Source organism: Perca fluviatilis, chromosome 7 (assembly GCF_010015445.1).
Source record: "Perca fluviatilis chromosome 7, GENO_Pfluv_1.0, whole genome shotgun sequence".
Classification (NCBI taxonomy): Eukaryota; Metazoa; Chordata; class Actinopteri; order Perciformes; family Percidae; genus Perca; species Perca fluviatilis.
In genome coordinates, this window is record NC_053118.1 from 38,420,268 (window position 1) to 38,432,767 (window position 12,500).

At 35.6% G+C, this 12,500-nt stretch overlaps 1 protein-coding gene across 1 annotated transcript in view; it reads left to right on the forward strand.

Moving 5' to 3' along the window:
- si:dkey-7j14.6 (uncharacterized protein LOC556585 homolog) overlaps positions 1 to 8,218 on the forward strand; it is a 25,334-nt gene extending 17,116 nt beyond the window's left edge. The window contains exons 6-7 of the mRNA XM_039807031.1: positions 3,628 to 3,753; positions 7,401 to 8,218. Of these exons, the coding sequence (XP_039662965.1) occupies positions 3,628 to 3,753; positions 7,401 to 7,502 (228 nt within the window). The 3' untranslated portion in view covers positions 7,503 to 8,218. The remainder of the gene's footprint in view (positions 1 to 3,627; positions 3,754 to 7,400) is intronic.
- Positions 8,219 to 12,500: the final 4,282 nt, after the last annotated feature.

Consider the following 12,500-nt stretch of genomic DNA (forward strand, 5'->3'; position numbering starts at 1 on the left):
CGTGGGGTTACGTATTGCTAGGCAACTAAAGCTGTAACAGATGAATGTAGTGAGTAACTAAAGTAACTAGTAACTAAAGCTGGAACAGATGAATGTAGCGGAGTAATCTAAAGTAACTAGTAACTAAAGCTGTAACTAGATGAATGTACGGAGTAACTAAAGTAACTAGTAACTAAAGCTGGAACAGAGATGAATGTAGTGGAGTAACCAAAGTAACCTTAGTAATCCAGTAACTAGTAACTAAAGCTGTAACAGATGAATGTAGTGGAGTAAATCCAAAGTAACTAGTAACTAAAGTAACTAGGTAACTAAAGCTGAACAGATGAATGTAAGGATAACTAAAGTAACTAGTAACTAAAGCTGGAACAGATGAATGTAGCGGGAGAATCCAAAGTAACTAGTAACTAAAGCTGGGTAACTAAAGTAACTAGTAACTAAAGCTGGAACAGATGAATGTAAGCGGAGTAACTAAAGTAACTAGTAACTAAAGCTGGAACAGATGAATGTAGCGGAGTAACTAAAAGTAACTAGTAACTAAAGCGGAACAGATGAATGTAAGAGTAACTAAAGTAACTAGTAACTAAAGTAACTAGTAACTAAAAGCTGGAACAGATGAATGTAGTGGAGTAACTAAAGTAACTAGTAACTCCAAAGCTGGAACAGATGAATGTAGCGAGTAACTAAAGTAACTAGTAACTAAAGCAACAGATGAATGTAGGAGTAACTAAAGTAACTCAGTAACTAAAGCTGGAACAGATGAATGTAGCGGAGTAACTAAAGTAACTAGTAACTAAAGCTGGAACAGATGAATGTAAATGAGTAACTAAAAGTAACTAGTAACTAAAGCTGGAACAGATGAATGTAGCGAGTAACTAAAGTAACTAGTAATTTAAAGCTGGAACAGATGAATGTAATGGAGTAACTAAAGTAACTAGAATCAAAGCTGGAAAGATGAATGTAGAGGAGTAACTCAAAGTAACTAGGTAACTAAAGCTGAACAGAATGTGGCGTGAGTAACTAAAGTAACTGGGTAACTAAAGTGTAACTAGTAACTAAGCTGGAACAGGTGAATGTAGTGGAGTAACTAAAGTAACTAGTAACTAAAGCCGAACAGATGAATGTAGTGGAGTGATCAAGTAACCAGTAATCTAAAGCGGAACAGATGAATGGTAACTAACTAAAGTCGGAAACAGATGAATGGAAGGACATGATGTAGGCAGGATGTAACTAACAGGAACAGTGGAGGAAACAGATGATGTAAGAGTAACTAGGGAACAGAGAAGAAGTGGAACAAGTATGAGTAACTAGAACAGATGAATGTAAGGATAACTAAAGTAACTGGAAAGATGAATGTAGAAGGAAAAGTAATGTGAATGGAACTGAAGCAGGAATGAAGTAATGAAGTAACTAAAGTAATAGATGAATGTAATTGAAAATAACGGAAGTAAATAGATGAATAACGAAAATAACGGAATGAGTGTAATGGAGTAACTAAAAGCTGGAACAGATGAATGTAGTAACTAAGTAACGTAACTAAAGCTGTAATGAATGTAAGGAGTAACGAATAAAGTAATTAATGGAATAACTGAATATGGAAAGGAATAGATGAATGGAGACAATGAACTAAAGTAAATAGATGGAATAATGGGGAATAATGTATGATGAAGTAGTAACTGGAACAGATGAATGTGGAGAATGGAATAAGTAATAGTAACTGAGCTACAGATGAATGTAATGGAGTAACTAAAGTAACTAGTAACTAAAGCTGGAACAGATGAATGTAGCGGAGTAACTAAAGTAACTAGTAACTAAAGCTGTAACAGGTGAATGTAGCGAGTAACTAAAGTAACTAGTAACTAAAGCTGGAACAGATGAATGTAGCGGAGTAACTAAAGTAACTAGTAACTAAAGCTGGAACAGATGAATGTAGCGAGTAACTAAAGGTATATACTAAAGCTGTAACAGATGAATGTAATGGAGTAACTAAAGTAACTATAAGCTGGAACAGATGAATGTAGCGGAGTAACTAAAGTAACTAGTAACTAAAGCTGTAACAGGTGAATGTAGCGGAGTAACTAAAGTAACTAGTAACTAAAGCTGTAACAGATGAATGTAGCGGAGTAACTAAAGTAACTAGTAACTAAAGCTGGAACAGATGAATGTAGCGGAGTAACTAAAGTAACTAGTAACTAAAGTTGTAACATGAATATAGCGGAGTAACTAAAGTAACTAGTAACTAAAGCTGTAAGATGAATGTAGCGGAGTAACTAAAGTAACTAGTAACTAAAGCTGGAACAGATGAATGTAGTGGAGTAACTAAAGTAACTAGTAACTAAAGCTGGAACAGATGAATGTAGCGGAGTAACTAAAGTAACTAGTAACTAAAGTTGTAACATGAATATAGCGGAAGTAACTAAAGTAACTAGTAACTAAAGCTGTAAAGATGAATGTAGCGGAGTAACTAAAGTAACTAGTAACTAAAGCTGGAACAGATGAATGTAGCGGAGTAACTAAAGTAACTAGTAACTAAAGCTGGAACAGATGAATGTAATGGAGTAACCAAAGTAACTAGTAACTAAAGCTGGAACAGATGAATGTAGCGAGTAACTAAAAATAATTAACTAAAGCTGTAACAGGTGAATGTGAAGGAGCAATCTAAAGTAACTAGTAACTAAAGCTGGAACAGATGAATGTAGCAGAGTAACTAAAGTAACTAGTAACTAAAGCTGGAACAGATGAATGTAGCGGAGTAACTAAAGTAACTAGTAACTAAAGCTGTAACAGATGAATGTAGTGGAGTAACTAAAGTAACTAGTAACTAAAGCTGTAACAGATGAATGTAGCGGAGTAACTAAAGTAACTAGTAACTAAAGCCGGAACAGATGAATGTAGCGGAGTAACTAAAGTAACTAGTAACTAAAGCTGTAACAGATGAATGTAGTGGAGTAACTAAAGTAACTAGTAACTAAAGCTGTACCAGATGAATGTAGCGGAGTAACTAAAGTAACTAGTAACTAAAGCTGTAACAGATGAATGTAGCGGAGTAACTAAAGTAACTAGTAACTAAAGCTGGAACAGATGAATGTAATGGAGTAACTAAAGTAACTAGTAACTAAAGCTGGAACAGATGAATGTAGCGGAGTAACTAAAGTAACTAGTAACTAAAGCTGTAACAGGTGAATGTAGCGGAGTAACTAAAGTAACTAGTAACTAAAGCTGGAACAGATGAATGTAGCAGAGTAACTAAAGTAACTAGTAACTAAAGCTGGAACACATGAATGTAGCGGAGTAACTAAAGTAACTAGTAACTAAAGCTGGAACAGATGAATGTAGCGGAGTAACTAAAGTAACTAGTAACTAAAGCTGTAACAGATGAATGTAGCGGAGTAACTAAAGTAACTAGTAACTAAAGCTGGAACAGATGAATGTAGCGGAGTAACTAAAGTAACTAGTAACTAAAGCTGGAACAGATGAATGTAGTGGAGTAAAAAGTCCAATATTTCTCTCTGAAATGTAGCAGAGTAGAAGTAGAAAGTGGCACGAAAAGTACCTCAACATCTAGTACTCAAGTACAGTACTGGAGTAAATGTACTTAGTTACATTCTGCTTGTTTCCGGGTCTTTCCAGGTGAGTGTTTATGGACCTCTGGGCGCCCTGCTGGTTCTGCTCGTCCTGCAGGTCTGTGTCGTCGTCACCGTCTGCGTGTTCTCCTGCAGAGCTCTCGCACGCCGCCACAGCTCCGCCCCCATCATGGTGAGACTGTGTGTGTGTGTGTGTGTGTGTGTGTGTGTGTGTGTGTGTGTGTGTGTGTGTGTGTGTGTGTGCACCACCAGCCTAGAGCCCCCTCTGGCGGCTGTAGACGGTAATGTTTACTCCTTGGTTTATGTCAGTCAGTATAAATTAACATTTAAAAACACTAAATATAATATAACCCTAACCCTTAAATTATATATTTTGATATAAAAGTCGCACCAGTCGCAGGACCAGCCAAGGTGCGACTTATCAACCCGTTCTCACGCCAGTTCGTGAAACGGTCACGTTATTTTGATTTATTGATTCGTGTACAGGTCACGATTTTCTCGTTTATTTGGTGTACAGGTCACGATTTTCTCGTTTATTTCGTGTACAGGTCACGATTTTCTCGTTTATTTCGTCAACAGGTCATGATTTTCTCGTTTGTTTGGTGTACATGTCGCGATTTTCTCGTTTATTTGGTGTACAGGTCGCGATTTTCTCGTTTATTTCGTCAACAGGTCACGATTTTCTCGTTTATTTGGTGTACAGGTCGCGATTTTCTCGTTTATTTCGTGTACATGTCGCGATTTTCTCGTTTATTTGGTGTACAGGTCACGATTTTCTCGTTTATTTGGTGTACAGGTCACGATTTTCTCGTTTATTTCGTCAACAGGTCACGATTTTCTCGTTTATTTGGTGTACAGGTCGTGATTTTCTCGTTTATTTTGTGTACATGTCACGATTTTCTCGTTTATTTCATGTACAGGTCACGATTTTCTCGTTTATTTGGTGTACATGTCGCGATTTTCTCGTTTATTTCGTGTACATGTCGCGATTTTCTCGTTTATTTTGTGTACAGGTCACGATTTTCTCGTTTATTTCGTGTACAGGTCACGATTTTCGCGATTATGTACAGGTCACAATTTTCTCGTTTATTTGGTGTACAGGTCACAATTTTCGCTTATTTGCTGTACTACGGTCACGATTTTCTCGTTTATTTCGGGTACATGTCGCGATTTTCGTTTTGTGTACGGTCACGCATTTTCGCGTTTATTTGTGTACATAGTCACGAGTTTCGTTTATTTGGTGCGTACAGGTCAACGATTTTCGTTTATTTTGTGTACATGTCGCGATTTTCGTTTATTTGCGTATAGGTCAACGATTTTTTCGTTTTATTTCAATAACAGGTCACGGTTTCCTTGTTTATTTCGGGTACAGGCACGATTTTCTCGTTTATTTGGTTTACAGGTCACGATTTTCTCGTTTATTTGGTGTACAGGTCACGATTTTCTCGTTTATTTGGTGTACAGGTCACAATTTTCTCATTTATTTGGTGTACAGGTCACGATTTTCTCGTTTATTTCTTGTACAGGTCACGATTTTCTCGTTTATTTTGTGTACATGTCGCGATTTTCTCGTTTATTTGGTGTACAGGTCACGATTTTCTTGTTTATTTCGTGTACAGGTCACGATTTTCTCGTTTATTTGGTTTACAGGTCACGATTTTCTCGTTTATTTGGTGTACAGGTCACGATTTTCTCGTTTATTTGGTGTACAGGTCACAATTTTCTCATTTATTTGGTGTACAGGTCACGATTTTCTCGTTTATTTCTTGTACAGGTCACGATTTTCTCGTTTATTTTGTGTACATGTCGCGATTTTCTCGTTTATTTGGTGTACAGGTCGCGATTTTCTCGTTTATTTCGTCAACAGGTCACGATTTTCTCGTTTATTTGGTTTACAGGTCACAATTTTCTCATTTATTTGGTGTACAGGTCACGATTTTCTCGTTTATTTGGTTTACAGGTCACAATTTTCTCATTTATTTGGTGTACAGGTCACGATTTTCTCGTTTATTTCTTGTACAGGTCACGATTTTCTCGTTTATTTTGTGTACAGGTCACGATTTTCTCGTTTACCTCATTTATTTCGTTTACAGGTCACGATTTTCTCGTTTATTTCGTGTACAGGTCACGAGTTTCTCATTTATTTCGTGTACAGGTCACGATTTTCTCGTTTATTTCTTGTACAGGTCACAATTTCCTCGTTTATTTCGTGTACAGGTCGCGATTTCCTCGTAGAGTCAGTACCGTGACCATTTCACGAACTGCCGTGAGACCGGGCTGGACTTATAGTCTGGAAAATATACGGTAGTTAAAAATAAAAAACGGGGCGTAAGGTCTAAGACGCTATATACATATATGAAAAAATAATACATACTAGAGCTACAGGTGTGGACTTTGAAAGACGCAATCTAGGTGCATTATGGGAAATGTAGTATCCAATATTTTTGAACTAACACGTGCTGCTGAGATTTAGAGGATAGTGTTTCTAATCTGTCTCTTCTTCTTGTAATCTGTGTGATGACGATGATGTAGTGTTAATTTTACTAACTCAGTACCCAACCCTAGTAACAGCTGAATATTCTGTCTCATGATGGAAAAGTAGAGACGATTGTAGACGAAAATGACGAGAGAGATTTTACCTTAGTTTTATATTTAATAATTTAATATAAATAATAATTATATTTTATATTTATACCATTTTTTGCTTTCCCGATACCGATTCCAATACCTGAACTTGCGTATCGGCCGATGCCAGTGTGTCATATATTTTTATTATGTTTTAACAACTGTATACTACTATCCCTGTATGGATGTGATATTACTTCTATCTTTGTTGTTGAACTCCACAGAACTTTCTTTTATTGCAGTTTGACAGTCAGTTATAACGGAAAAAGAACATAAATTAACTACTTTAACGTAGATTTTCTTCAGGGCTTTATTACGTGGTATCGGATCAGTGCATAAACTCCAGTACTTCCCCATACCGATACCAGCGTTTTAGGCATTATCGCAGCCGATACCGATATTGGTATTGGTATCGGAACATCTCTAATTTTATGCAAAACATTTCAGTCTTGTCTTTTTTTCGTCAACCGTAATGCACGTTAATTTAGTCTTAGTCAGCGTTTTTGGACATTGGCGCAGTCTCGTCATCGTCTCGTCTTAGTTGTGGTAAAAAAGGTTGTTGACGAACATATTTAGTTAATCCTGCAGACAGACAGACAGACAGACAGACAGACAGACAGACAGGCAAACCAAACGGAAAACATGACCTACTTGGCGGACTTAAAAAAGGAAATACCTTCTCTATTTTTAAAGACAGTAACTGTATTCAGAATACAACCAATTGAAACTAATGGAATACAGTTATTGGATTTTAAATCACTAATCCAAGCCTGTTTACAGCAAAGTGTCAACAACCAAATACTCTATTAGCCTACTTGTTAACTGGTTGATTTCCTAACATATCATGCTGGAAGATTCTGTGACTAGCCAAATTGTTAACTCGCTAATATGACAAAATGGATAATTATTAACTACTTAGTCTCGCTTTGCTGGACCCTCCTCCACAGCGCTGTGGAGGAAGGTCTGGCTAGTCCACCCAGCATTCCTGGATGGGAGAACAACCTGCTCTGGTTTATTGGCATTTCTTTAAACCAATCACAGTCGTCTTGGGCGGTGCTGAGCTCCGGGCGGAGCCACGGTGCCTCTGCTAAATAGTCTCAGGAAGGAACTTGTTTTGGTGGAACATGTGGATGTTCAAAAGTAGTTTCTCGTCTGACGAAATGAACACTATGATGATGAGCGTTTGTTCTGCAGGTGGAGGTCGGTGACTGCAGCGCTCTGCTGTCCGGCAGCGACGTCTCTCTGCTGGGCAGCGAAGGAGAGGAAGCGTCCACGCTGCCTCCCAAGTCCCCGTGAGAGGGAAAACTACAGTAATCCTACAGCAGAGAGTACTCGCATACTGGGACTCGGCCTGTCATTGTAATCTGTAATTGTCTCTCCAGCTGTTTCTCTCTTTCATCTGTTGTTAACAATCGTTTTCATGCTGCGCTGCATTCTGGGTCGTTTGGGGGCTTCATCTGCCCAAAGTTGGGAGTTTAAATGTGGAATAGATAATACTCTAGTGTTAATTTCAACAAGTGTAATTGTAGGCTAAGTGTGCACTGTCAGTGTCAAATCCACACTTTCTCATTCAACTGTCTACGGGAGCAGCCGTGCAATGCATTCTGGGAGCATCGCGGGGGACTTTGGAGAGGCGGAGCGTTGAGTTTCCCGCTCCTCATTTGCATAAAGTTGAATCCAGCCAACTTTATGCAAATGAGGAGCGGCCGGCTCGGCTCGCCGCCTCTCAAAAGCTGATGGAAATCTTTTAAACTGACCGTTGTCGATCTGAATGCCATCATCAAAATGCCCTCACCAAACCCACCAAACTCCATGTAAATAATCACTACTTTTAACATCGTAAAACACTCTTCATTAAAAGTCAACAGAAACCAAATATAACTATTAAAAGCCGTCTTGGTTCATCTTTCCACTGTTCCAACAATCACCACTCTGGTTTGGTTGAAATAAACCCTTAATTCACCCATTTACATGTGGAGATATGCTGGCTCTATACACGCTAAAAGTCCTGATTATTTACATGGAGTCTGGTGGAGATATGCTGGCTCTATACACGCTAAAAGTCCTGATTATTTACATGGAGTCTGGTGGAGATATGCTGGCTCTATACACGCTAAAAGTCCTGATTATTTACATGGAGTCTGGTGGAGATATGCTGGCTCTATACACACTAAAAGTCCTGATTATTTACATGGAGTCTGGTGGAGATATGCTGGCTCTATACACGCTAAAAGTCCTGATTATTTACATGGAGTCTGGTGGAGATATGCTGGCTCTATACACGCTAAAAGTCCTGATTATTTACATGGAGTCTGGTGGAGATATACTGGCTCTATACACGCTAAAAGTCCTGATTATTTACATGGAGTCTGGTGGAGATATGCTGGCTCTATACACGCTAAAAGTCCTGATTATTTACATGGAGTCTGGTGGAGTCTATCTCTGTAGGGATCCTTTCCATAATGTTGTCAGACATTTGGAATAATAACCTGAGTCTGTCAGCAGCAACAACAGAACTTTTTGTGGACGTTTTAGTGACATTTTGCCATAATTTCAAAAATAAATTCAGCAGGTTCAACAGATTTAGCAACTGTATGGCCTATTTCTCGCTTAAAATGTTTTCAGAAACACATTTCGGTTAACTATTTTCCTTAACCCTTGTGTTGTCTTCCCGTCAACCTTGAAAAAAAACATTTTAAATTGTTAAATTTTTCTTCTACACATTTTCAGCACTTATTTCTACGTCCCATATTTTCTGATATAAAACATATAAATGAGATCAGCATGTTGGTCCGTTTAGAAATCCTGGGGAGGGGCAGACATCCCCACGTGTAGCGTTCGTCCAATCAGCTGCAGCCATCGCGGTTGCAGGAAGGCGGAGCTTGTTTTCTTTGCTCGTCATTGGTCAGTGAAGAGAAACGGATGACTGCTATTGGCGGGAACAATGGCGTGCTCTGCTGAGAACAAGCAGGGGGATCCCTTCTCGTTAAATAAAACTGTGTAAATGGACACGTACCATAAGTGTTAGTCAGCCATCGACAGAGAGAAAGCAACATGTCAGGACAAACTGAGGTACAACGTGAAGTTATCTATCAAAATTTAACTTTTTGCTCAAATAAGTGAAGCTGTATTCACGTTCTTTTAATGCCGAATTCAGCAGGAGACACTTAAACACTGACTTGTTCAAAGCTTTTTCTATTTAATCTACCGTTGGTTCCAAGCAAGGCGACAATTAAACGGACACATTTCTGAAGGGAGTTTGGTGACGTTTGCGCCAGTAACTGTGTGTGAATCAGGAAGAGTTAGAAATGACCTTCATGTTATTGTTATCTTTCATACATGTATTTTTTGTTAAATCAAGTTAAAAAAATAAATCATTGTTCTTATGAATCTACTGTCAAAAAGTGTGTGAACTTTGCTACATTTGATCGCCCAATATTGAGATAATTATGGAGATTTTTCTGTAATATTACGTTTATTTTCAAAAAGATTTTCGACTTTTATCCTCAAAATAATCCAACTTTTTACTCTGAATTTTTTTTCTGATATTACAATCTTTTTCTAAAATTATCTGACTTTCATTCTTAAATATTCAAAATATTTTTTTTTTATATATTATCCCACTTTTTCCTGAAATTCTTTGACTTTTTTTCTAATATTCTGACCTTTTATTCTAAAAATAATTCAACTTTTTCAACGTAATATTGTGACCTTTTATTCTGAAAGTAATCAAATTTTTTCAATGTAATATTCTGACCTTTTATTCTGAAAATAATCACATTTTCAAAGGTAATATTCTGACCTTTTATTCTGAAACTAATCCAATTTTTTAAAGGTAATATTCTGACCTTTTATTCTGAAAATAATTTTAAAAAATGTCAACATAATATTCTGACATTTTATTCTGAAAATAATCAAATTTTTTAAAGGTAATATTCTGACCTTTTATTCTGAAAATAATCAATTTTTTTAAACGTAATATTCTGACCTTTTATTCTGAAAATAATCCTATTTTTTAAACGTAATATTCTGACCTTTAATTCTTAAAATAATCAATTTTTTTAAGATAATATTTTGACCTTTTATTCTGAAAATAATCAAATTTTTTAAACGTAATATTCTGACCTTTTATTCTGAAAATAATCAAAAATTTTATACGTAATATTCTGACCTTTTATTCTGAAAATAATCACATTTTTTAAAGATAATATTCTGACCTTTTATTCTGAAAATAATCAAATTTTTTAAACTTAATATTCTGACCTTTTATTCTGAAAATAATCAAAATTTTTATACGTAATATTCTGACCTTTTATTCTGAAAATAATCAATTTTTTTAAGATAATATTCTGACCTTTTATTCTGAAAATAATCAAAAAAAATTTAAGATAATATTCTGACCTTTTATTCTGAAAATAATCCATTTTTTTAAACGTAATATTCTGACCTTTTATTCTGAAAATAATAAAAAAAAATTAAACGTAATATTCTGACCTTTTATTCTGAAAATAATCAAAAACAATTTAAGATAATATTCTGACCTTTTATTCTGAAAATAATCCATTTTTTAAACGTAATATTCTAACCTTTTATTCTGAAAATAATCAATTTTTTTAAGATAATATTCTGACCTTTTATTCTGAAAATAATCAAAAATTTTTAAGATAATATTCTGACCTTTTATTCTGAAAATAATCAAAATTTTCAACATAATATTCTGACCTTTTATTCTAAAAATAATCAATATTTTCAACATAATATTCTGACCTTTTATTCTTGGTGTGTGTGCGAGCTGCTGAGAAGGACATTCAACAGGAAACTGAAAGAGGAACTGAGAATGAATACTGCAATAACATGCTTAGTATTTGGACTGGTGAGCAGCTGACATTTCAGAATATACGTCATGAAGACTGGGAGACAATATCCATTCATAATAAATAGTACTCTCATGGCTCGGTGTCACACACACACACACACACACACACACACACACACACACACACACACACACACACAGATACACACACACACACACACACACAGATATACACATACAGAGACACACATATATATATACACACACAGACACACACACGGTCTGGTTCTGGCTCCTGATGAACTCAGATAGGTGCTGATTGGCTCTCATAACAGGCCAGGTGTGTAGCACACTGAGCCATGAGTCCATGAGCCTGATGTCTGAATACTACATATATATATAAATCATATGTCTATGACAGGATGAGATCTCTGTGTCTATACCTACCTGTCTCTGACTAACCTCACTGTCCTTTCCTCTGCTATATATAATATATACCTATATATATATATATGACATACTATAATATATTGCTATACTGATATCTGCTTTTATCTATCCTCTATGATATATCTGTAATATCTGTACTGATCCTCTGTCTCTAATACCTAGTACTCTATAGTGTACTCAGGCTGAGACCATCCTCTGAATGATATATACTACTATATCTGATATCTCAGGCTGAGACCATCCTCTCTGAAAAAAAATATATATATATATATATATATATATATATATATATATTAATATCTGATACCTCAGGCTGAGATCTCCTCTCTCTGATATATATTATATATATAAACTCTCAGGCTGAGACCATCCTCTCTGATATATATATATATCTGATATCTCGGGCTAAGACCATCTATCTGATATATATATATATATATATATATATATATATATAAAAAAAAAATATATATATATATATATAAATCTGATAACTCTCAGGCTGAGACCATCCTCTCTGATATATATATATATATATATATATATATATATATATATATATATCTGATAACTCTCAGGCTGAGACCATCCTCTCTGATATATATATATATATATATATATATACAATATATATATATATATATATATATGTCTGATAACTCTCCGGGCTGAGACCATCCTCTCTGATATATATATATATATATATATATATATATATGTATATATATATATATATAAAAAATCTGATAACTCTCAGGCTGAGACCATCCTCTCTGATATATATATATATATATATATATATATATCTGATAACTCTCAGGCTGAGACCATCCTCTCTGATATATATAGATATCTGATAACTCTCATGTGTAGTTTTCAGAGTTTGAGCGTGCTGAAAGAGGTACAGGGTTCCTCTCTGCAAATGTAACATCACTCATTAGTTCCTCTCGCAGTTAAGCTCATAGATGAGCAGCGATGAACGATATGACCATGAAATTTTATTAATGTAAATCTGTGACTGAATGTAT